The sequence below is a fragment of the Zootoca vivipara genome, chromosome 16 (assembly GCF_963506605.1).
Source record: "Zootoca vivipara chromosome 16, rZooViv1.1, whole genome shotgun sequence".
Lineage (NCBI taxonomy): Eukaryota > Metazoa > Chordata > Lepidosauria > Squamata > Lacertidae > Zootoca > Zootoca vivipara.
In genome coordinates this window covers 29,268,261-29,294,952 of record NC_083291.1, presented here as the reverse complement: position 1 = coordinate 29,294,952, position 26,692 = coordinate 29,268,261, and the positions used below count along the sequence as shown (strand labels likewise).

The 26,692-nt window shown below is 43.0% G+C and overlaps 1 protein-coding gene across 1 annotated transcript; it reads right to left on the bottom strand.

Annotated features, from left to right (window-relative positions):
• Positions 1-287: 287 nt before the first annotated feature.
• Positions 288-26,042, bottom strand: HGD (homogentisate 1,2-dioxygenase). Its single transcript, XM_035141242.2, has 14 exons — positions 25,804-26,042; positions 21,229-21,300; positions 19,565-19,653; positions 16,952-17,057; positions 16,334-16,393; positions 14,300-14,391; positions 12,100-12,134; positions 11,707-11,786; positions 7,960-8,059; positions 5,082-5,206; positions 4,232-4,336; positions 3,795-3,921; positions 2,027-2,208; positions 288-670 (listed from the first exon to the last, which is right to left on the bottom strand). The coding sequence occupies exons 1-14, from the start codon at positions 25,825-25,827 to the stop codon at positions 530-532; spliced, it is 1,338 nt and encodes a 445-aa protein (XP_034997133.2). The 5' UTR covers positions 25,828-26,042; the 3' UTR covers positions 288-529.
• Between the last annotated feature and the right edge of the window lie 650 nt (positions 26,043-26,692).

Below are 26,692 nucleotides of genomic sequence, written 5' to 3'. Positions count from 1 at the left end.
GAGGGTTTGAGACCCATCGGCTACCCTCACCTGGTTTAGCTGGACAGTCAAAGCCATTTTCTGGAGTGTGGCTGCTGTCATATGCTGACACCACCTAAGAGTCACAGGTGAGAGTTGAGTGTAGAGTGGGGACCAAAGGTGGACAAACTACCCCAGAAGGAGCACGATGTGTCCCCAGCTTGTGCAGTTTGTTGAATATGATAGCTCATGAGAAGGACTTGGGTGTCACTGTATGTCAGAAATCATAAAGAAAGGCAAATTGCTAATACTCCTTTATTTTAGCTGAAGAGAGAGACCCAAAAACTATGGTGCCAGAGAGAGCAAGTACAAAATCATTTTGTTACACTGCGTATTATATATGATGGGAGGTTTTTGGGCTTTTACGTTTTCAACAAATATAAAGCTGCACTTGGCAAGTCAAAATTTGTGGTAGTTCTTTTGTCAGCTGTCCATGAGTTTCTGCATGTAATATGTATCAAGACACTGTTAACAGCTGCACAGTTGCCTTCAGCTAAGCAGGAAAGAAAAATCAGAGTGACTGCACATCGGGATTCTTCGGATTGAAATGGCTCTTCAGGGTTTCCCAGCACTTGTAGTAGTTTTTATCTAGGCAGGTTTTCAGCCCCCATTTGGTGACAGCCAAGCTAAAAGAAGACTCAAACATGAAGGCCTGCAGGAAAAGTCACATAAAATGTTGAGAAAGGGAAAGTATCTAGCCTATTAATTAAATGCAAACAGAAGTTGCTTTAACAAGAGTTGTTGCACAGTGTGTTGCACACATGATTTGAGAGAATCTGTTACACACGAGAACTTAAATTGTATCTAGAAGTATTGACAAGTCTAGCCTTTGACTACTCGTGTTTATAGTTCTCATAAGGTTGCCCAGATATATAGATGAATATTCAGAACTGGGTTGACTCAGCCATTATAAGTCTACTAAGAAGCTGAATTTTGCTTATCAGTAGAAATAACCAGACTTTCATGTAGTTGTTTTTGTTGCAATTATTTTTCAGTTCTATTGATCCCGACTTGACTTCAGGGATACATGAGTCACTGAAACAAAATATCTTGATAACTGGAAATCCTTTTCACCACCCCAGCCAATCCAACTGCAAATAAGATAAAAGCTGGACATCTTATGATGCTGAATTTGAAGACTTACCAAATTCAGTTTGTGTGGTATATTTACTTGGTAACAGGCACACAATTCTGCATATACTTTGCTAGACTTGACAAATCTGAATTCTTACAAAGCCTGAATTCTTTAAAAGCCCAAACTATTTACAAAAGGCAGCATGCCTCGGCAAGACCTCATACAGAGGCCCAAGTTAATAAAACCACGGATTATTCCTGTGCAAGTTAGTAAATGCATAATGCCCACAAGTGATTGCTGCTCTGCATAATCTACATCACGTGGCTGTTGTGAAGAGAGCTTTGTTCACTACCTTGAGCTCCTTGGATGAGCCATGGAATATAAATGAAATTAAAAAATGCAATATGTCTATAGTCTTAACACCCAATAGATTTGAATTCCTTTGTAGTCACAGGCTGCTTGGAAACCCTTTTTGGACCTCAGATTTAAAAGGAAGAAGTCTTTCCCCTTTTCCCATGTTGACTTGGGACACCCATTCATCATTGAAGCACCCTGTGTTGGGCTTCCTTAAGGCATTATTTCCATAGAATCAGAATTGTACAGTTGGAAGGGACCCCGAGGGTCATTAGCTCCTGCAATGCAAGAATCCTGCCCACAGTTGTTCCTAGGTGGGCTCTTTGTTGCCTTCCTTTGGCAGCTTACAAGCCACTTGACTCACGGTTCATTCTCTGGCTAGCTAGACATTTTACTTCTCTCTCCCAATATTTTGACTGGTCAGAAGTTATTCCCCCTTGTGGGTCATTTCCTGTGTAAAATAGGAGTGACTCTTGCTGCCCAAATGGGCAACTCTTACATTTGCATCTCCACCTGGAGAGCAAGCTGAAAGAAGACCCCGTATCGCAGCTGCTAGGCTTCTGTGTTTTAGGCTCTTACCATGGTTCCCTCAGCAATTCTCTCAGGCACCAGCTTGCTTGTGCTTGCCTTCTCAAAACAAGCGCCATCTGGCCCATGGGGTGTCATCATACTGTGAAGAGTGGCACCTCCAGCAACAAATCCTTCTTCCTTTGCCTCGTAAGTCCCTTTGATGAGGCCCATAAACTCACTCATGCAGTTCCCTGTGGAAATTAAAAAGGGGTAAATTCACAGCTGGCCTGCAATTTGGCCATCATGGGAGTTGGTCAGCTATGTAGAGGCTCAAGTCTGTCATAGAATTAGAGATATCTGAACCACGTTACAGATGCTTTGAGAGGTGACGGTCCTTATCCGTCCATTATTAAATTAAGCTTTTCTAATTCTTTAGAAAAAGAATTATAGAGATATCAATTTCAACCACATAACGGGAAACTGTTTTAACTGCTATAACCAGAGTGTCTCTGGATCTTAAATTGAGGCTCAAAGAACAAACAAACAAAAAATATTTAGAATATACTGGAACCCATTACGTTTGTTTAAAAAAGGGCTATCTAACTGTTGGAGATGCAATAGGGATAATAGTTCCCTACCTAAAACATATGTTTTCTCATTGTCCTATGTTGAAAGATTTTTGGCAAACGGTAACTGAAACTATCAACAGAATTGTACAGAACAACCTCACCTTTACATTACAAAATATCCTCTTGAATTATATACCCAGCACATGGAACCTTACAAAAGGACAATATGAATGGACTCCCTGTGCCCTTGCCACAGCAAAAAGACTGATACTGATGAATTGGGGGGGGGGGAAATGCAACTCCCTTCTATGATTGGATTGAAGACGTATACAAACTTGCAACATATGAACAACTTGTATATAAACGCAGACTTGCCATAGACAAATTTAATGATATTTGGAATCTATTCTTACAAATACTGTACCCTGTTTCCCCTATTTTAAGACGTAGTCATAAAATAAGCCATAGCAGGATTTTTAAGCATTCAAGGAATATAAACCATACCCTGAAAATAAGATAGGTTAAGATCTGGTGAAGTACAATAACAACCTTCTTTTAAAAAATTGAGCTTTTACAGTTGTTTTGTAGAATGAATAAGCAGCAGGCCCAGCTCTTCCTCTGTTGTACTTCCTTTCATGGTGGTTTAGAGGAGACTCTGTCTTTTATCCAGTCACCACATTTCCCCCTTTCCAGGTTCTGTTGAAGAGTCAGCTAGGCTAGCAACTAAACTCTGCTAAAGGAGGTCTTCTATCTGTTGTGCAGAACTGAAGCCTTTGTGGATGTATGTGTCAGGGACCGTGCTAAGGAGGGCTACACTGAGGAGCAATGGTGGGAGCCTCCCCCTGCTCCTGATCAGCATCCTGAATCTTCCCAGGAGCAGGAGGACAGTATAGATTTAGAACAGTGGTTTGCAGAGGGGCATAGTTCAGAAGGCAGAAGCTGGGAAGTACTGTGTGGGGAACAGCTAGGAGGAGAAGAACTCTTCAACAGAACCTGGAAAGGAGAAGAACTGGGAGAGAGAGAGTTAACAGACTCACTGTTGCTGGAAAGCGTCCAGCCGCTTAGCCCAAGGTTCTGTTGAAGAGTCATTCCTAGGAATGAATTATTTGTTCTCTCGCTGTGATCATTAAAAATTTTAACTGGTAAGAGACTCCTTTCGCTTTGTTCTGCTTATCTTCTGCCAAAGGGGGAGGGGGAGGAAGCCGATTACCTGAAGCCTGACAGTATCTGACAGTTTCACAGCATAGCAGAATAAGTGACAGACATACTGTGGTAATAAGGTGGACGGAACGTCTTGGTGGCCACTGCCCAGCGGGGTGGGAATATAACAAAGTCAGCAACCGCGACTCCAGGACGAGTTGACTTTGCTGTCAGGACAGTGAAAATAGAAGGATCCTGCAAACAGAAAGAAGATTGACAGGTTATTTAAACAGGGCCAAGTGCTAACCTGATATATCAGATGTATTGTTTGAGACACGCAGAGCACACCTCCTAGACTACATCTCATTGATTCCAGCATGAATTATATATTCCCGAGGTGGGGTTTTAGCCTCCAAATGTATTTATATTATTATTGCAACAGGACTACTCTCTCCCTTGATTCCAGTCTTGCCTTTGACAGAGGTGGCTTTGGAAAGAAGTACCAAACAATCAAATGCCTCCTAAGGTGAGACTTCAAACTTACCCAGGACGTCCCAAAACTTACCGCATGGTCGAAAGCCACAGAATTAATGACCATGAAATTGCTGAGATTGTACTTGTATGGGGTGTAGTTCCCATGCCAGGCCACAACATTGAATGGAGAACAGCTCTATAAGATTAATCAGAATGCAAGCACCTTTACTTGTGCAAAGTGTCTGGTATGTATGGAGATTAGAGAATGTAATTGGTACAGTCTAAACACATCCCCACCCCCTTAAATGTATATTTTATCTTTCTGTTACAAAATTGTACACACAGAAATTGCAAAACAGGACATGACTGGGGGAAAATGAGTCACTAGGGAGGTAAAATACGGAACATATTATTTTAAAGAAAATAATAACGTGATTACAGTAAACCAGTTCAATAATTTCCATTATCTGCTCACTTGCAAACAGACAACCTCTGCCTGCTAACTACTCATCACTTCTCCTTTGTATTTGGGGCAGGGTCTTACCTGCATCCCCGATTCCTGCAATTTCTGATTGGTCATCTTTGTCATGGGGGTAGGAACCTGATCATGAATTATTTGGTGGGCTCCCCACCCCGCAACCACCCGCTCCAAACTGAAGCCCATCGGAAGTTCCCTTTTGGGTTTCCCTAACCGCATAAAGAGCCTGCCTTCAGGGTTCTCGTTCTACTCACCTCACCAAAACTCCCAAACATTGCAAATCTGATTCCTTTGCTGACTTTTGAACTTTTTAGCTTTGGCTCGGTGGAAATGCACAGAACTTGCATGGTTTAATCACAACGGAAGAAAGTCAGTGTGACGGACGGCATTTGACACCTCAACCCTTCGACTGATATTGAATGAAATTCTTTGTTTTCTAAACTGAAAACTGTAATGTCCTAACCTGCTGTGCTGTAAAGAGCTTCCCGTGGTACTTGTTGACAACTGTGTAGCCCTCAGCTACTTGGCGATCTTCATACCAGGCAACTGGCACAAGGAAATCTCGTGGGTTTGCCAAGCCATTGGCACCTGGGAAAGAATGGCACAATCAGGTCTTTGGAACAAATTGTATAACTGGGCAGTATGTGTGTGTGCGTGTGTAATTAATTATTATTATTATTTGTTTGTTTATTTATTTATTTATTTATACCCCGTCCATCTGGCTGGGTTTCCCTAGCCACTCTGGGCAGCTTCCAACAGAAGTATTAAAATACAATAATCTGTTAAACATTAAAAGCTTCCCTAAACAGGGCTGCCTTCAGATTTCCTCTAAAAGTCTGGTAGTTTTTCTCTTTGACATCTGGTGGGAGGGTGTTCCACAGGGCAGGCGCCACTACCGAGAAGGCCCTCTGCCTGGCTCCCTGTAACTTGGCTTCTTACAGTGAGGGAACCGCCAGAAGGCCCCCAGCCTTATTATAATCCAAATCTTTTACATCTCCATTATGTCCAAAATTCACCATTAAACTACAAGTGTTATTCCAATCCTCCTAACAGTTTTAGCTGGTTTTTAAGATAAATAATAATTTTTTCCCCCATTCCTTATTAAAATTTTGGTCTTCCTGATTTCTGATTCTTCCGGTCATTTTTGCCATTTCAGCATAATCCATCAACTAATCTGCCACTCTTCTTTCCATCTCTGGGCCAATAACATCCACGCAGCACTGGGAATAGCAGTCTATTACTGGACAGCCTCAAAAAGAGCTTCTCTGTACTTGAGATGAAAACATTTTATGCTGTATTGTATATTTAGATGTTACTGTAGAAAGGTTTTTTTGCCGATGATTCTTGTGGAAAGTAGGGATTTCTAAGTAACAGAAAGACTTCCTTACCCTTGCTTCAAAATGTGCATGTCTTCTAATAGCTGGGAAGTATCTGCGAAGTGTGAACCAAGTCACATGCTTCATATTCCTAAACCCTGCAGCAAAACCTATTGGTAGCTCATAACGTTACCAGGTTATGTTGGTAGGATCTGGAAATATAAATTGGCCTAGAAGACCCTTGAGGTCTAACATGGACACTGGTACCAGAGCCTGCAATAAACCCAGATGCCAACTTTGCTGCCACATACACCCAGACAACACCATTACTGGCCCCAACAACATCCAACATACCATCTCAGGACTATTTAATTGCTCATCCTCTAACATTGTGTATGCCATCAAATGCCAACAGTGCCCTTCAGCTCTCTATATTGGACAAACAGGCCAAACCCTACGCCAAAGGATAAATGGACATAAATCTGACATCAGGAACCAGAAGACAGAAAAACCAGTAGGAGAACACTTCAATCTCCCAGGACATTCTATACAAGATCTCAAAGTAGCTGTCTTACTACAAAAGAATTTCAGAAATAGACTGGAAAGAGAAGTTGCTGAATTGCAACTTATCACCAAGCTCAAAACCATGGAGGGACCTGGTTTGAACAGAGATATCGGATTCTTATCTCATTATACATGATAAGCGATCTTCAGCCATCTCAACCCTTGCTTTTTCATGCAAAACCATTTGCAGTCGTTTGCGGTCATCAACAGCTATCAGTCAGTCAATCACCCATTTCTACCACCCTTCTGAGTGATCCCCCCTCCCCATCCCCACCCCTCCCCACCCCTTCTCTACATAAGTGCCTGGAAACTTCCATTTCACTGTATCTGAAGAAGTGTGCATGCACACGAAAGCTCATACCAAAATAAAAACTTAGTTGGTCTTTAAGGTGCTACTGAAGGAATTTTTTTAATGTAACTTTAAGAAGCTGGAATTCTAAAAGGCTGCTTGGAGTAAGTATCACTCTGCTGAACTATACCAGGGTACGGGTCCACAGAATCTTAGCATTTGGTTTGTAACAGCAGCCACCAAGTGGTTCTTGGTCTTCATAAACTTTGAGGTGGCTCGTCCACACTTTCTTTCGTCCCACTGCTTTCCTCCAGGGAAAACTGCTGTTTAGCGCTCAATAAATGACCATTTGAAGCTACCAACATGAGTCTGACCAAACTGCAGGAGGCAGTGGAAGACAGGAGTGCCTGGCGTGCTCTGGTCCATGGGGTCACGAAGAGTCGGACACGACTAAATGACTAAACAACAAAATGACAATGCTGGCTTTCTCCGGATGGACATTTGCTTCGATTGAGCACTAAAGAGTGGCTTTTCCCTGGGAACGTGTAGGTCAAGTGGAAAACTGCTCAGGCCCAGATTTCTAGCACAGGACAAGCGGAAGTGTAGATGAACCCTCTCTCTTGTTGCTTGTCTCCTGCATCTAGTGTTCAGAGATACACCGTTTCTGAATATTCCACCAAACTACCATGCTGACAATAAATGAAATTAAATGCATGGATTTTAGTCTAAAACCCTTTTCAAAGCCATCGAAGCTAATGCATATCACCACATCTGGTGCTATTGAATTATGCATTGTGTAAGGAAACATCTTGTTTTGCTTGTCCTGGAATCTTCTGCTAACCAACTTCACTGAGTAACACGGCAAATTGTAGGCATTTGTGCAAGCCTAAAATGTGGGGTGGGAATTCAGCAGTACTGCTGCATCTGTGAACCAGCTTTCAATTATAGTAAATTAATATTTTACTATAATAAAAGATGGAGGAAGTATAATCTGAAACATCAATGTAGCTCTGAAATCCTTTCCCCTCTCTTCTCCCCAAATTCTGGGGCCCCTATTTTATTTTGTTGTTACTAGTATGAAGAAGAACTACGGAATTTTTTGTGATGTTGTAATGATTCTAATAAAAAGCATTATATTGCTATTGAAAGTAATAATAATAGTAAATAGTTACCAATAGGTCCCAAGTCTGGCAGCTCAAAATGTACCCCATATATCTCCAGGATATAGCCTCGAGTTTCTCCAAATACTTCTACACTGAAACGCATCCCTTGCTGGAAGACAAAGAACAAAAAAAACTATTAGGAAGCTCACCTCAGGATTATTGCTTCAGGCCATTATCTAATTGACCACACCAATGACTAAGGATGTGTCAATAGGACTTGGCCAACATTTGGATCACGTTGTGTAGAAGCACAGGGCAGCTTGCCTGACCTAGACTGATCCAAATAGCTAAATCACAAACATGGCACAGAAAATGTAGCTTTCTGCCCTAGGATGCCAGAATGCTTTTTTTAAAAAATAGCATTGAGTTGCATCTTTTTGTTTCCAGTTAATGCATCATTCCAAAACGAGCCAAATATAAGAATTTACAGAGGCAATCTGTAGAGGTGAGTCACTATAGTTTTCTTTAATGCATCATAATTTTTGGCAGAACAACTTTCAAAGAGAATGTGCTGATGTCAGAGCCGAAAGAAGGGACAAGGATAACAACGTTTTCAATATTAATTGAATGGAATTTAATATCTAGCAATGTCCAGGCTTCCTTCCTTCATAGAAATATGCCACAATTTCCCAGGGCAGATGTACGCAATTCAACCTGAATGTGGAACCTAATTCAGATGTGGACGCACACTGCAGTGCTCATCTGGCCCATAGCTGCCAAGTACCCCGTTTTCCCCGGGAAACCCCGTATTTTCTTACCGTTTCCCGCTGGTCTCCCGAATGGATTTATATCCCGTAAATCCCCCGGAAAGCAGCTCCTGCCGGCGGCCATGTTTCTGGTGCCACTCTGCCCATGTATGGGCACCGGAAATCGGGTGGCGCCGGCATCGGAAGTCGCTTCTACGCATGTCCGGAGGTACGTAGAAGCGACTTCTGGTGCTGCTCTGCCCATTTCCAAAATGGCTGTGGCGCCAGAAGTCGCTTCTACGCATGTCTGGAAGTGCATAGAAGCGACTTCTGGCACTGCGGACATTTTGGAAATGGGCACAGCGGCGCCGGAAGCCACTTCTATGCACTTCCGGACATGCGTAGAAGCGACTTCTGGCGCTGTGGCCATTTTGGAAATGGGCACAGCGGCACCAGAAGTTGCTTCTATGCATGTCTGGAAGTCGCGTAGAATCCGGAACTTGGCAGCTATGATCTGACCAGTGCCGGATTTACGTATAAGCTAAACAAGCTATAGCTTAGGGCCCGACTCTCTTTAAAGGAAAAAAACCCCTGGATGTACATTTCCAAAATAAAAAACAAATAAAATAAAACCTACATACAGCAACAGTGTTTTGTGTCATGTGGGCTCCTATGATGTACGTAATGGGCACTGCCTGCTAGCCTGCTCCCTAAAATATCACTGGTTTGCTCATTTCTATATATTCTGCCTACATTCTGCATGGACTGGTTGCAGGGCAACATGTAGCATGCAGCTGCAGACTGCAGTGCAGTGCAGTTGAATGTAGGTCAAGCTGTTGTACCTGTTATCTAATATTAAAGAGTGCTTGTAGACTGATGATCAGGCAGCATAGACTAAGGGTATGAGTCTTATGCCTACTGATTGATTTAATGTAATACATTATTTATTTTGATCCTGTTATGGCTTTAGATACCTGTTAGGTCCATAAATTACCATATAGCATATATTCAACAACAACAAAAAAAAAAACACATCAACAATTTGTCTTTGGCAAAGGACAGCTGGACATATAAAGGGCCCCATTACCTTCAGTAGCTTAGGGCTTCATCAAACCTAAATCTGGCCCTGCATCTGGCCCATGCATGTCCCACTCCAGGGCCTGCAGTCACATGCCGGAAATGGCAGTTATTTCCAAAAATTAAGAATAGGCACCCATTGTACTGCATGAGGCCAGTATCAATGGAGCAACTGCACAGCTATGGTGGTGACTTGTATGTAAAGGTAAAGGTAAAGGGACCCCTGACCATTAGGTCCAGTCGTGACCGACTCTGGGGTTGCGCGCTCATCTTGCATTATTGGCCGAGGGAGCTGGTGTATAGCTTCCAGGTCATGTGGCCAGCATGACAAAGCAGCTTCTGGCAAACCAGAGCAGCACATGGAAACGCCGTTTACCTTCCCGCTGTAGCGGTTCCTATTTATCTACTTGCATTTTGACATGCTTTCGAACTGCTAGGTTAGCAGGAGCTGGGACCAAGCAACAGGAGCTCACCCCGTCACAGGGATTCGAACCGCCGACCTTCTGATCAGCAAGCCCTAGACCAGGGGTGTCAAACTCAAATTCATCGGGGGCCGCATCAGCAGTTTGGTCACCCTCAAAGGGCCGGTTGTATCCCTAGGACTATGTGTCCACTCTTTATTATCATAAATTATTGTCACTGCATTCAATTATTGCTGTTTTTTGTAATAATGTAAGTAATAACTAGCTCTGAAAGCAGAAACATAGTCAGAATAATGGCAAGTAGATATTCAAATGTACAATTATTGTACAATTTATTGAAAAATGATTTTTGGTAACTGCACTGGGTGGTGGAGGCTCGCTAGGGTTTCATGCAGGACCTTTGCAGAGCTACTAGTACCTGGAGATGCTGGGTCCTTCTGCATGCAGGACAGATGTTCTGCCAGTGAGCCACCACCCTTCACCAAAGGGACTGGCTGAGGTTGACTCACTGAAGCTGCTCTCCTGGTTCCAGGGTTTAAGGGCCAGAAGTATAAAGCAGCATCCTATGTTTCTGAGGAGAGGGAGAGGGAGAGGAGGAAGGAAGGAAGGAAGGAAGGAAGGAAGGAAGAAAAGAGGGAGTGGGAGGGAGATAGGAAGGAAGGAAGGAAGGAAAGAGGGGAGAGAAAGAAGAGTAGGAAATAAGGAAGAGAATAAAGAAGGAAAGAAAAAGAAAGAGGGAGAGAAGACGGAAAGGGAGAAAGAAGGAAGGAAGTAGAGGGAAAGAAAGAATAAGAATGAGGGAGAGGAAGAAAGTTGGGAAGGACGGAAGGACGGAAGGAAGGAAGGAAGGAAGGAAGGAAGGAAGAAAGAAAGAAAGAAAGAAAGAAAGAAAGAAAGAAAGAAAGAAAGAAAGAAAGAGAAAGAAAGAAAGAAAGAAAGAAAGAAAGAAAGAAAGAAAGAAAGAAAGAAAGAAAGAAAGAAAGAAAAAGAGGGAGCAGGAGGGAGAGAGGAAGGAAAGAGGTGAGAGAAAGAAGAGTAGGAAAGAAGGAATAAAGAAGGAAAGAAAAAGAAAGAAGGAGAGAAGACAGAGATAAAGAAGGAAGGAAGGAGAGGGAAAGAAAGAATAAGAACGAGAGAGAGGAAGAAAGAAAGGGAAGGGGGGGTCGCCGCCTTGATTCAGCGCCAGAAAAGAGCGCGAAGGGACCCAGGGGCAAAAAGCATTTCCCTGGCCCCAGCTGTTTGTCGGCGCTTTGTTGGTGCGGCGCTTCAGCAGCAAGGTCCCACTGCTGGGTCCCGCTGGCTGGGGCGCTCGGCGGGCCACATGACGAGGTCTGGCGGGCCGGATTTGGCCCCCGGGCCTTGTGTTTGACACCCGTGCCCTAGACTCTGTGGTTTAACCACAGCGCCACCTGGGTCCACCTGTAGGAAAAGCAAAATCCGGAGAGGCCCTCAGGTGGCCAACGGCTGTGTGATAGGATCCTTACAGGAGTCTTGCAACACCAACATTTTTTGCCTAGAAGATCAGGTGCAACAGACAAGGGTGGGTGGGTGTTGTACTGTCCATGGCTTACCTGAATAACACAGATCTCATTGGGCTCCACCAGCAGCTTGCCAAACTCTGTAGTGATGAGCAATTTGCCTTGCTGTGGTACTGGAGAAAGGAAGCACAAACATATATGCTGTGGGACTGGAACACATTCCTATTCCCAGGCAACACTCCAAATGTGCAGTGTTATTGTTACATACCTGATCCTGCCTTTGGAGAGCCATTTGGAGTAGAAGGTGTTCTAATACTACAAAGAGCTATGATTCCATTGTTATCTACTTTCTCTCTGCAATCTTACCCTTTGCTCCAAAACCCTCCCAGTCACCTCTGTGTCAACATTGCAGCTTTAAATAAAACACAGAGAGAAAAGAGTTGGGAAGAACAAATCAGAATGATAAAGGTCAGAGGGACAACTCACCAATCAGGAAGTCTCCATCGGAATTATAAAAGCATCTATAGAGAAAAAAGTAATTGCCGAGTGTTCAGAATTCAAGGTATCTACAATAGAATCTTGATTTTAAACTCTTTAAGGACTGATTTCAGTGAAACTGATTTTCAGGTGAGTCTGCTAAGAAAATTCCACAAGGCTGTGTGCACAGGTGTGGAAAAAATGTTCCTGGACTCTGGGATGTTTTTCAACATCATTGTTTTCAGCTCAGAGGGACACATTGAGTACACTTCCATGACAGCCAGCGCCAAGAAGGTTAGGTTAGAATCATAATCTTTGGCATCCTAGTTTTCTATGTTCAGGGAACATGAGAGGTATTCCGGGTGTGAGGAATCCTGTGAGGCCCCACTCTGAAACAGCGCAGCTGGGTACAAGTTTACCACCTCAATGTCTACCATTATGGGATGTCTTTATAAATCTTTCCTAGTAAGTCGCTTACTAGAGAAGAGTAGCCAATGTGATGCTGCCCACAGATGTCTCTGAACTACAACTCCCATAAGCCCCTGCAAGCATAGTCAATGGTCAGGGATGAAGGGATGACAGAAGTTGTAGTTCAACTACAATTAATAAATTGTTTTATTTTTGGTGTTAGTCGACCTGAGCCTGGTCTTGGCTGGGGAGGGCGGGGTATAAATAAAATTATTATTATTATTACAGTCATACCTCGGTTTAAGTACGCTTCGCTTTGAGTACTTTCAGTTTAAGTACTCCGCGGACCCGTCTGGAACGGATTAATCCACTTTCCATTACTTTCAATGGGAAAGTTTGTTTCAGGTTAAGTACGCTTCAGGTTAAGTACAGACTTCCGGAACCAATTGTGTACTTAAACCGAGGTACCACTGTGTTGTTGTTGTTGTTGTTGTTGTTGTTGTTGTTGTTGTTGTTGTTGTTACTACTACTACTACATTTGGAGGCATAGGAGCCAACTCCTAGGGACCAAGGTCCCTTCACACACCCCCAATAAAATATTTGAGGGTGCCTGCCCCCTAAGCTATTGGGCATTGCCATTCAAAAGGTGTGTGTGCACCGCATCATGTGATCAATTATATGGGGTGGGGCTTACCTGCCCCTCCCCCATATTTTCTTCAAATTGCCCCCCCCCCTGCTTGGAAAGCAGAACCCTTGTACTTAAAGACATAGTGCTCTGGTGCCACAAGCAGTGTTCAAAATACTTATAATGCATGGAATAAGAGAAAGGGGAAAGAAAAGAGGGATAATCAAGGTCTCCAAATATTCAAATAAATCTTTATAGCCTGCCCTTCAGGACAAAAGCGATTCCATGGTGAGGTACAAGAAAAGCGAAAATCGCAATGCTTATAAAGAGAGGGGCCAATAGAAGCAGCATTAGCAGCAGAAAGAGCGATGGCAAAAATATATAAATCTAAATCAAATAAGTGTTGGAAATGTAAAGAGAAACAAGGTTCTTTTTATCATATGTGATGGTCTAGTAGCAAAGTTAAAGCTTACTGGGAAATGATATATAATGAAATGAAAAGGATGTTTAAAAGAACCTTTGTAAAAAAAAAACCCCAGAAGCTTTTCTTTGGGAAATTATAGGGACAAAACTACCTAAAATGTATAGAAACTTATTCATGTGTGCTACTACAGCGGCAAGAATGTTACTCGCCCCAAAATGGAAAGAAGCAGAAGGCCCAGCAAGGGAAGAATGGATACAAAAACTTACAGAATATGCAGAAATGGCGAAACTTACCGGAAGAATAAGAAATCAATATAACAAACTTTTTATCAAAGAATGGAAATGGTTTATTGAATATATTTACAGATAAATTGTAAACAGATAAAAACATTGGTAGGATTATTGTAATAACCTGCAGTTTCATAAGAGTATATATTTAAAGAAGATTAATAAATGAGCAAATTAAGTTAATTTGGATAAGCAGAAGATATTAAAAATAAATTTAAGGAACCGCAGAAAGAGGGGGAAGGGAGTCAAGTTTTGAAATGTCAACATGATTGTAGAATTAGTGAACTATATAAAATTAGTGAAATGTATAAACTTGAAAAGTATAAATATTTCTTTTTAAAGAAACAGCAATGACAATGCCATAGCCCACCCAATCAATTGCAGCACAAATTATAGCGAAACAATATTTAGTATTAGCCAGAACTGTGAAGGAAAACCTTCATTGCTCACGCATTGCTCACAGACCTGTTAATCATGGAGTTGTTACAGGTAAAGATGTGGATCGCAAGCCCTTCTCGAGACCTGGGCTCACCAGCGCCACACACAGTGTGCAATCCCTATGGAAAATAAGCACTCAACGTTAGCATAAATCACAGGTGCCTTTGGTTAGTCTTTTTCCATCCCCAAATTCTCTCCACCTTTAAACAACTCCAAGAACTTTGAAATCCTCTCATGATTGTGGAGATGTTGTGGATAGTAGGAGAGGATATATCAGGCATCCCCAAACTGCGGCCCTCCAGATGTTTTGGCCTACAACTCCCATGATCCCTAGCTAACAGGACCAGTGGTCAGGGAAGATGGGAATTGTAGTCCAAAACATCTGGAGGGCCGAAGTTTGGGGGTGCCTGGGATATATTGATTAAATATTATCCTTCCTCTTTCACGCTAGTGAGTCAAGTACCACAGAGCAGTCCAAGAGAATCAAAAAGAGTCAAAAGAGCAAAAGAGGAAGATGGCTGCGTGACTGGACCTTTTGTGGCACCTCCTGAGGTCACGCCCACCTACCTGGTCACATGTAGGGGGAGGATGCTCCAGACCAGGTGTAACAGGAAGTTAAACTGGCTGGAGGAACATCCCCCTGTCTGTGTCCACTCTAGGGAAACAAGGAATGTTGCATTTGACTGCTCCAATGGATTGCATCCCACAATGATGACAATTAAAAGTGGTCACTCAGTGAAGAGTTAGAGGGATACAGAGAAGTGTTTGATTTTTTTTGAAGGAGGTAGGGAAGGTACATGTCAGTTTCAGAATTTCTCAGGACTAGGATGGGAGCTGGAGGATAGCATTATCCCAAGAACTCATGCAGTTTCCCACAATTACATACATGTGAATTAAGTGGCAATGGAGTTGATGTAGCCTCTGATGCCTCTGTTTTGGAAGCCCGTCTAGCCCCTTGGGTTGTTTTTCTTTTTACATTGGCCTGTCCAGTTATTTCAGATAGATGGATAGAAAATGTGTGTATATATTTCATTTACATAGAAGAATTACAGTATTTTTTCATGTGATCTTAATACCTACAAGCAGAGAGGTTGAGTACTCTTTTGTTAACAAGATGTGGTTTGGAGCAGATCGTCCTACCTCGGTTTCCTCAGCTACAAAATCTACAGCACTATTCCTTGTTATAAAAGGTAAAGGGACCCCTGACCATTAGGTCCAGTCGTGACCGACTCTGGGGTTGCGCGCTCATCTCGCATTATTGGCCGAGGGAGCCGGCGTATAGCTTCCAGGTCATGTGGCCAGCATGACAAAGACGCTTCTGGTGAACCAGAGCAGCACACGGAAACGCCGTTTACCTTCCCGCTGTAGCGGTTCCTATTTATCTACTTGCATTTTGACGTGCTTTCGAACTGCTAGGTTGGCAGGAGCTGGGACTGAGCAACGGGAGCTCACCCCGTCACAGGGATTCGAACCGCTGACCATCTGATCAGCAAGCCCTAGGCTCTGTGGTTTAACCCACAGCGCCACCTGGGTCCCTTGTTATAGTTTGTAGTTTTTTAACTTGAGGGACGCGGGTGGTGCTGTGATCTAAACCACTGAGCCTCTTTTTGAACCTAGCAGTTCAAAAGCACATCAAAGTGCAAGTAAATAAATAGGTACCGCTCCAGTGGGAAGGTATACGGCATTTCTGTGCGCTGCTCTGGTTTTGCCAGATTGGAAGGTTGGCGGTTCGAATCCCCTCGACAGGGTGAGCTCCCATTGCTCTGTCCCAGCTCCTGCCAACCTAGCAGTTCGAAAGCACGTCAAAGTGCAAGTAGATAAATAGGTACTGCTCCGGCGGGAAGGTAAACGGCATTTCTGTGTGCTGCTCTAGTTTTGCCAGAAGCGGCTTAGTCATGCTGGCCACGTGACCCGGAAAAACTGCAGACAAACGTCGGCTCCCTTGGTCAGTAAAGTGAGATGAGTGCCGCAACCCCAGAGTTGTTGGCGACTGGACTTAACTGTCAGGGGCCCTTTACCTTTACCTTTACTTTTTAACTTACAGTTTAGTCTTTAACTTACAGTTATAAAGTCCAGCTTTCTCTGAGTGGTCTTTGGGATCTCAAAAGGTTTCCATCGCAGCTAGAATGAAAGAGAGAAATAAAAATTGTTCTAAGAATAATAAATAAAAATTATTCTAAGAATAATAAATAAAAATTATTCTAAGAATAATAAATAAAAATTATTCTAAGAATAAACCATGACATCTCTAAAAGAACAAATGCTTTTTTGAAGGTAGGGGTCCCTATTTTTGCCTCATCCCTTTTTTCTCAATAACACTCTTGGCCCACTAGGCTATCCTGCCTCAAGTTTGACTTTGGCTTCTATTATGTCAGTCTCTTCCATGGGCGCCTAGCTGAGGCCAAGATTTTATAGTTCAAATCTGGAAAAATAAGTACAGGAAATGGACAAAAGTACAAAGATTCACAAAATGTTTAGGGCTATGCGTACCCCTGCATCCCCCCAGAAAAAAAGCACAGGTTACGATTATTGTCTGTATAGAAGTGATCATGCTGAGGAGGGAATTTAAATTCTTTTCTGGGAAACAAAGCTTGAGTTCACGTGTCCCTGGCATATCAAGGGTTTCGACTTTTAATGTTATCCTTACTCCTTGCAGCATCGCATGGCACCTGTGATTACCTGATTGGGTTCAGGCTCAGCTTCATCCCAGCTATGTGTCAGATAGCCCTGATGCACAGGCTGAAAGGGTTTGTGGCAAACAGAAGGCAGGATTCTATACAGCCAGCTAGAAAGGGAAACAAATGCAGAGAAGACATGGAAATTTGGCTGACTCAATGCCTCTCCAACATGCACTCCTCCAGTGCAGAATCTGACATTGTGCTTTGGACTGGGGAAGAACTGAGCAGTCTCTGCTCCCAGGAGTGAGATAGATTTTCTGGGCTGCAATTGCTGTGTGTGTTAAGAGGAGGCAGTAGCCTTCCACAGACATCACCACCAGGCATTTCCAGGATGCTACTGCGCTGTGGTGAATGAGCATCAAAGAAAGAGTCTCTCTTGGAGGGAGAATACATTGAATCTGCATCACCAATGTGGCCATAGATGTATGACTGCAAGCAGATTCCTTCCAGGGCATTCCACACCTGCTTTCTTGCAGACGTGGACCTCTCTTTCAGGACTGATTAAGGAAGCAAGAGTTCTTGAAAGCTGTCCTATAAACCTCTATACTCTAATCCCTTACAGCAGTTGCTCAAAGGCACTCTCCGCAATGACAAGCTTGCATGTTCCAAGACTAAGTAAGCCCTTGTACTGGAAGCAGATCCCAGAGGAAAACACGGGGAGCCTCTGTATTGAAGCCAAGGACAAGGTGTACTATTGGCACATTCCTCAAGGGCTCGTGCACATGAAATTGAGAAGATCCATAGTTGAGAAGAAGATCCATTTGGGGGTGCCAAATTTTGGCATCACTCAAGGGCCTCACTCATAAAGTCAAACCTTGGTTGTTGAACGTAATCTGTTCCGGAAGCCTGTTTGGTTTCCGAAATGTTCGACAACCGAGGCGTGGCTTCCAATTGGTTGCAGGAGCTTCCTGTACTCAAGCGGAAGCAGCATCGGATGTCCGGCTTCCGAAAAAGGTTTGAAAACTGGAGCATTTACTTTCAGGTTTTCGGCGTTTGGGAGCTGAAACGTTCCAAAACGGAAGTGTTCGGGATCCAAGGTTTGACTGTACTACCAAATATTACTAGTCTACCCCTAGTCTATCACAACCAATACTAAACGTCTTTGGAATAAAATTGCAGTGCATAAAACCCTTGTGGACTATCACCTTTTCATCTATTAGGTATGTATGCCATCCAAATCGAGTGCCTACTCCCTCCAGATCTAACACATCAGTATCCTTTAACTTAATCCACTCTCTTAACCATGTCAGACCTGCTGCAGCATGATATAAAATTCCAGGTCAGGTAGGTCAAATCCACCTCTTTTTCTCCGATCAATAAGTAATTTATATTTTATTCTAGGGTTCCCCCCCCATTCCATACAACCCTAAATCTCTTTTCCACTTCTTAAAGCAATCCATGCCTCCTATAATCGGCATGGTTTGGAATAGAAATATCATTCTAGGAAATATATTCATCTTTACTGTTGAGATACGGCCCCAAAACAAAAAATGTAGCCTATTCGAAGTTTCTAAATTTCTCTTTATCTCCTTCCATAGTTTTCTTGAAATAGGTCTATATTTTTTGTTGTCATCCATATGCTGAGCTATTTCTTTTTTATTATTATCTCCAACCCTGAGATTCTTTGTAGCTCACTTTTTTATTGATTCCCCATATTTTTAACTACTGGTAATAGAGTCGGTTTTTTATAGTTTATCTTTTATAGTTTATCTTGGATACCAGCTAGGTATCCAAATTATTATAAGTTCATATTATAAGGAAATCACTGTATAAAATATGGATGAATATATAAAGGGACCCTAGAACCCAAAACACATTGGTGGACCTCACCCTTAGAAATCATGACCGTAAAGAGAAAGAATATGAATAACAATTGAGCAACATATAAGGTATTATTGGAAGAGGGAAATAACAAACTTAAATTGAAAGAATTTAAGGAAGTTAAAAAAATATTTGAAAGATTGGCTGCAATATTTTCAAATTAATCAGAGATTGGCAAAAGATAAACAAAAAGGATTTGAGAAAGAAATTTCAAGACTGGATGAGTACTTAATCCAATCTAAAAGTAAACATATTTCCAAATTCTATGATTTGCTCCTAGAATGGGAGGTAAAGGAGGAGCAAGTGAAGACAGTGATGGTAAAGTGGGCCCAGGATTTAGGGGAAAATATTATGATGAGCCAATGGGAACAGCTGTGGAAAAGAGATCTCAAACTTACGGCATGCTATAATTTAAGAGAGAATGTAATGAAAATGCAATACAGATGGTACCTGACCCCGGTCAGACTGGCAAAAATGTATAAAAACTGTAGTGATGTCTCTTGGAGATGCAACAACGGGGCAGGAACCTTTCTACACATGTGGTGGGAGTGCAAAGAGATAGTGGGATTTTGGGGAAATGTAGGTATGTTTTATGCTATGAATATAAGGTAGCATGTTGTGTAAATGTATGTGTTTTATATGTTAATAATAATACAAACAAACAAACAAACAAAGGAATAAAATTGCAGTGACTTGTAAGACACCATGCTGATACCAACAACGTTTCACTATCTCCCCCTCGCTATACACGCCACACATGTACGTTAACCGATTCCCCCAAATCCATGCATACCTTCTCCTGTTCGTGGGTCGTGGGCAGGTGAATGCTGACCCAGAAAGCTGCTCAGCATACAGACCATATGGGCAGATCTGAGGGCTATTCTAAACCAAAACAGATAAGAAGAGTTAAGTTCAGCTTGAATGCTTTCTTCGGAACCATCCAATCAGAAAACCCTGACAGTGATGAACTAAATCTGTTGACTGGCTCCTTGAGTCAAGTTTGGAACTCCGTCCATTACTATTTCCTACCACTCCCTGAGCACCAAAGCCTGCACACACAATAAATACGGTTTGCAATCAGAATAAAGAAAATGAGTATAAAGTGAATTGTACTTCATATCTAGACTGCCCCAGAATAATTGAAATATACAGTGGTACCTCAGTTTTCAAACGTAATCCATTCTGGAAGACCGTTCGACTTCTGAAACGTTCAAAAACTGAAACTCAATAGCCGACAGCTAGGCTTCAGTGGAAGCCATGTTTCCTGTTCAACTTCTGAGCGCATTCAAAAACTGAAACGTTTGACTTCCGAGATATTTGAAAACCAAGGTACCACTGTAATCTGAAATGAGTTATTACACTAGGCAGCAGCAAGCTCCCCATACTTTCTGAGAGCACGCATTGTACTATATATTATCCTTTGTGAATACGTTTATTTGTTTGGCTTTTGTCAGAAGTGTACCTAGGACTTGATGGAACAGGCCACTGCCAGAGGTGCATAAAAATTGCCTATCAGATTATGGAGGGTATGCCATACATGTGTGGCACAGTGCTGCCACTGTTGCGACAAGACCCAACACGAGAGAAGCTTCCCGTCCTTTTCACGCCACGGCACAAAGGCATGCAATTCTTTTTCGCCCTTCCTCTTCACCTCAACATCACTCACTCCTGGCGCTTCAAGTCCTTGGGTTATGTAAAATGTACAGTGGTACCTCTACTTATGAATTTAATGCGTTCCGAACACACATTTGTAAGTCGAAAAAATTTGTAAGTCGAATCCCATAGGAATGCATTGGGAGAAAAAAATTAAAATTTGTAAGTAGAAAAAATCCTATCTAAAAATTCATAAGTAGAAAAAATCCTATCTAAACCGCATCCAAATCCTATCTAAACGGAGCTCCATTCATAAGTAGAAACATTCATAAGTAGAGTTATTCGTAAGTAGAGGTACCACTGTAGTAATTTCTAATGTCGCTATTGCAGTGAAGTAGTTTTTCGGGGGGGGGGGGGCGCCACCGATTCATCTCCTTGCCAAGGGCACAAGGGATCCTGTGTATTATAATAATAGACTCACAGAGTTGGAACTTGGAAGGGACCCCAAGGGTCATCTATTCCAACCCCCTGCAAGGCAGGAATCTCAACTAAAGCATCCATGACAGATGGCCACCCAACCTCTGCTTAAAAACCTCCAATGAAAACCCTAACACTTTTAAAAAAAAGTCATGGAAGGGATGAATATGGATTGGAAAAACTGCCTCAAACTACAGTTTCTCTGCTTTAAACACACTCCAAGCCACTTTTTCTCTCAGGGTAGAAAAATATCTATTTGCAAAGTAAATGGATGGGTTGGGCCTCTAAGTAGTTGGAGATTATCATGGATGGCTGGGTCACCTCAGAGGGTGGCATTGGCTCCCACTGTGAATAGCACCCTTCTCACATTTCAAGTGTCACAAATACCTGTCCTTCTGGCAAGGCTCCAGGGCAGCGTGGATCTTCAGAGCTAAACTCATTACCAAATCCTGACATGTACTGCAAAACAAAAAGTTGTTTCACACAATGAAACCAGTGTCTATAAATAGATAAGCTACTTCCCTCCCCCAGCACAGACCCTCCAAGGGTCTCTATTTTCCAGGGACAGTCCCTCATTTAGAGAAGCCGTCCTGGCTTCTGATATGATCCCAGAATGTCCCAATTTTCCTTAGGGTGTCCCTATTTTCATTGGAGAAATATTTGGGGGGGCCCGGAGTTATCCAATCCCTGAGCCGTCTGAAGGCAATCCTGTATAGTGAAGGTTTTGTAAAGAAATGTTTAATGTTTAATTATGTTGGAACAGGATCTGTTCCGGAGGCCCGTTTGCAACATGAAAAGGCCGCATCCTGAAGCGCCGCATCTGTGCATGCACTTGACGCAATTCGGCGCTTCTGCGGATGCGCAAAGTGCAATTTAGCGCTTTTGCGCATGCACGCACGCCAAACCCAGAAGTAACCCGTTCTGGGACTTCCATGTTTGGCGCATCCATAACCTGAAAAGACGTAACCCTCAGCGGACATAACACAAGGTATGACTGTACCCCTAAACATTTTTTTAGGGGGGAAAAGCACCGGAGAGAATTATTGTGGATCTCGAATTAGACAGTCCCCAATACATAGAGATATATGCCAGGATAAACAAAATTTATTCTGGGATCCTGGGACGTTTGCATTATTTTTCAAGATGGAGTTGTGTTTTGAATTTTCGTACAAATAAGGAGCTGGGAATTAGCAACCAATTTCCGCATTTGTCCAAAAGAAATAATGTCATGCTTTCTAGTTTTTATTTTGCTTACTCATGTCTTATCCGTACAGTACTTAATGCAGATATATTTAAAAATTCATCTGGCAACATTTCATTTTTGGTTTGGCATTTTTCAAACAAAATTGGGAGATGAAAGTCCACCAGATCATAAAAAATTAAACAATGTTCATTTATTTGAATGAGCTGAATATAAAGTTGAGTGCTCTCATTGGAAGCTCAGTTCTGGCCTACAAACCATGACCTTTCATTGAAGAGATTAGACAGCAGGCATGGACAAATACTTTTGAAGTTGGATTTCATGAAGTGGAATATTATTAAGGTTGCTTCTCAAACACTGCATAATGCATTTTCTGAAGGCCACCCTGGCGATGGCTGTCTTTGAAGAACTCCTGTTATTCTTTTACAAAATGTGGGAAGCATTCAGTGTGGGCCTACACATACAATGCAGGCTGCATTGAGAAAAATAAAAGGCTTTAGATATATAAACCATGTGTGTGTCCATCTCTGGATGGAAAAGAGACACACATGCTGATGATACCCAGCTCTACCTCTCTTTTAAATCAGAACCAGTGAAGGCGGTGAAGGTCCTGTGTGAGTGCTTGGAGGCGGTTGGAGGATGGATGGCGGCTAACAGATTGAGATTGAATCCTGACAAGACAGAAGTACTGTTTGTGGGGGACAGGAGGCGGGTGGGTGTGGAGGACTCCCTGGTCCTGAATGGGGTAACTGTGCCCCTGAAAGACCAGGTGCGCAGCCTGGGAGTCATTTTAGACTCACAGCTGTCCATGGAGGCACAGGTCAACTCTGTGTCCAAGGCAGCTGTTTATCAGCTCCATCTGGTACGCAGGCTGAGTCCCTACCTGCCCGCTGACTGTCTCTCCAGAGTGGTGCATGCTCTAGTTATCTCTCGCTTGGACTACTGCAATGCGCTCTACGTGGGGCTACCTTTGAAGGTGACCCGGAAACTACAACTAATCCAGAATGCGGCAGCTAGACTGGTGACTGGGAGCGGCCGCCGAGACCACATAACACCGGTCCTGAAAGACCTACATTGGCTCCCAGTACGTTTCCGAGCACAATTCAAAGTGTTGGTGTTGACCTTTAAAGCCCTAAACGGCCTCGGTCCGGTATACCTGAAGGAGCGTCTCCACCCCCATCGTACTGCCCGGACACTGAGGTCCAGCTCCGAGGGCCTTCTGGCGGTTCCCTCACTACGAGAAGCCAAGTTACAGGGAACCAGGCAGAGGGCCTTCTCGGTAGTGGCACCCACCCTGTGGAATGCCCTCCCACTAGAGGTCAAAGAGAACAACAATTACCAGACCTTTAGAAGGCATCTCAAGGCAGCCCTGTTTAGGGAAGCTTTTAATGTTTGATGGATTTCTGTATTTTAATGTTTGATGGATTTTTGTATTTTAGAATTTCCGTTTTGTTGGAAGCCGCCCAGAGTGGCTGGGGGAACCCGGCCAGATGGGCGGGGTATAAATAATAAATTATATTATATATATATTATATATATCTGACCAGTGCCAGAGCCACCTACAGTAGAAGCTCCATATTAATTCTACCTGTATGTGGTGTCAAACTCCCCAAATATTTCCCCCCCCTTGGTGAAAAGGAAAGTATTTCAGCTGCAAAGGCTGTTTGTGATGCACCCTCCCTGCTTCCCAATCCAACACATGCACACCATCTTCCCTGGAATAGGTAAAAGGTAAAGGTAAAGGACCCCTGGACGGTTAAGTCCAGTCAAAGGCGACTGTGGGGTTGCGGCCCTCATCTCGCCTTGAGGCCGCGGGAGCAGGCGTTTGTCCACAGACAGCTTTCCGGGTCATGTGGCCAGCATGACTAAACTGCTTCTGGCGCAACGTGACGAGTGCCAGAGCGCACGGAAACGCCGTTTACCTTCCCGCCACAGCGGTATCTATTTATCTACTTGCACTGGTGTGCTTTTGAGTGGCTAGGTTGGCAGAAGGTGGGAAAGAGCAACGGGAGCTCAGGCCATCGCAGGGATTCGAACCGCTGACCTTCCAATCAGCAAGCCCAAGAGGCTCAGTGGTTTAGACCACAGCGCCAGCCGCGTCCCCTTCTCTGGAATATTTGCATAGCCTCCAAATGTTCTGATTTTCCAGAGACAGTCTTGGAATTATGATAGGATTGCCATATTGTTGAGCTGGTTGTTGAGCTTTTTAAAAGAAGATTTCACAGTGTTACAATTCATCCTGGCAAGCCTTAAACTACAGTGTCCAGAATTCTTTGAGAGGGAATATATGCTTTTAACATGGCCACTGGTCCCATCACCTCCTGGCAAATAGAAGGGGAAGAAATGGAGGCAGTGAGAGATTTTACTTTCTTGGGTTCCATGATCACTGCAGATGGTGACAGCAGTCACGAAATTAAAAGACCTGCTTCTTGGGAGAAAAGCAATGACAAACCTAGACAGCATCTTAAAAAGCAGAGACATCACCTTGGCGACAAAGGTCTGTATAGTTAAAGCTATGGTTTTCCTGGAAGTGATGTATGGAAGTGAGAGCTGGACCATAAAGAAGGCTGATCGCCGAAGAATTGATGCTTTTGAATTATGGTGCTGGAGGAGACTCTTGAGAGTCCCATGGATTGCAAGAAGATCAAACCTATCCATTCTGAAGGAAATAAGCCCTGAGTGCTCACTGGAAGGACAGATCGTGAAGTTGAGGCTCCAATACTTTGGCCACCTCATGAGAAGAGAAGACTCCCTGGAAAAGACCCTGATGTTGGGAAAGATTGAGGGCACAAGGAGAAGGGGACAACAGAGGACGAGATGGTTGGACAGTGTTATCGAAGCTATGAACATGAGTTTGACCAAACTGCGGGAGGCAGTGGAAGACAGGAGTGCCTGGCGTGCTATGGTCCATGGGGTCACGAAGAGTCAGACACGACTAAATGACTAAACAACAACAACAACATATGCTTTGAATGTGCTTTAAAGGTACTGTATACTGTATCCTAGTCAGGCAGCAAAGCAGGCAGCAGATTTCTGCTAGAGCTATTTTCATGGTGCAAATTTAAAAAAAACTATAAATCTTACAGCACAGCTGGAAAGTGCTTGTTCAGTCTGGAGACTTTAGAGTTAATTAAGAGTTATGCAAAAGCAAGGCGGTATCAGTATGATTGGCTGAAAGGGGAACATCCCCCGAATACCAAGAGGACGTTTGCTGGGGGGGGGGGAAGGGATGTCAAATATGCAGTTGGTAAAGAAAAGACAGTCTGGCTTGTGAAACTGATGGGAGCTGGGATCTGCAGTTAAAAGAAAAACCCACTTGCAACCCAAATTTAGACAGCCAAAATCAAAATATGGGGAGAAAATGATTTAGTCAAATAGAATGACTGACGTTTAAAACTTTTCAGATCAGCAAACATGGAAGGGACATTTGAAAACTTGCAATTAAACGAACTGGTTAATAAAATTGTTGGCTCCTCTGTCCAAGCCAAACAGCAGAAATATCTGGCAGCAACATACGGTCCTTTCCCTGCACACATCTGGATATAAAAGCACATGAAAACATCTGGTTTCCATTCTGCACACTGAAAACGTTTGCAGCCAGGATTCCAAATAAGATTTAAAGGGATTCCCACACCAGCTTGAAACAAAGTATTCTATAGATCTCCTAAGAAATCATAGTTGTTAGAAGGACATTGGAAGGTAAGGACTTTTTTAGCTCTTCCAGACAGAGCTCTGGGCTCTCAGTGCTACTGCTGTCTTACCTTCAGCTCTGCAAAACATTCCATGCTTCTTGTGTTACAGGGGAAGCCACAAAAGCTAAGCCAGGTGTTTTGTCCAGTTGATAAGCCAGTGAGTTCCAGTGATGGAATATTCTTTATTTTCTTGCAGCAGCAGCTGAGGACAATCCTGATTGTGTGATGACAAGAGATCTACCCTGTAAGTGAGACAGTCCAAGAGAAGTTTCGAACTAGTTACTCAACCAAGCCTGAGTTTAATAAGAAACAGGCTTCTCTGCTAGGGAGGAATTGATCTTTGCAGATCAACAAACAAAAAGGGGGGAAAGAGAGGAGGGGAAGGGCAGCTTGTTCAGCAGTTTTTTGCTCACTTTATTTCAGCTCACATTAGCAAGGAACAAAGAAAACCTAAGTATGGATGGACATTTAATTTAAAATAGCAACAATTAATAAGGTATGTTTAGACTTATGACAAGCATAGGTACAAAAAAATAGAATATCCCTTTTGAGCAATTGGCAATATGCTTGGTTTTATATTGAAGGTAACTTTTGGGGGGCTCAGGGATATTGTGATTGTGCCTCTTGTGAGACCATTGTTTTACATTTTATTTAGCTGTTCCTTAAGAAAGTGTTGCGAGCCAGTGTAATTGACCCTTTCTTCTATATTTAAAAGGAAGAGCAACAACTGCCCTGTGTGGTCCATCCGGCACCTCATCTTTTTACAAAAAACCAGAAAAGAAACCCAAACCCCAAACTCACAGCATAAGCTATTGTTTAGGGTGGGAGTTTTCTGAGGGTACGGCACGCCACAGTGTTGTGGCAGGCGAGGATGGCAAGAGCAGGAAGATTCAAGGACAACCCAAGAAACATTTGAACATTTCAGGGTAGTATAGAGCAGGGGCGGAGGAAGGGGGTG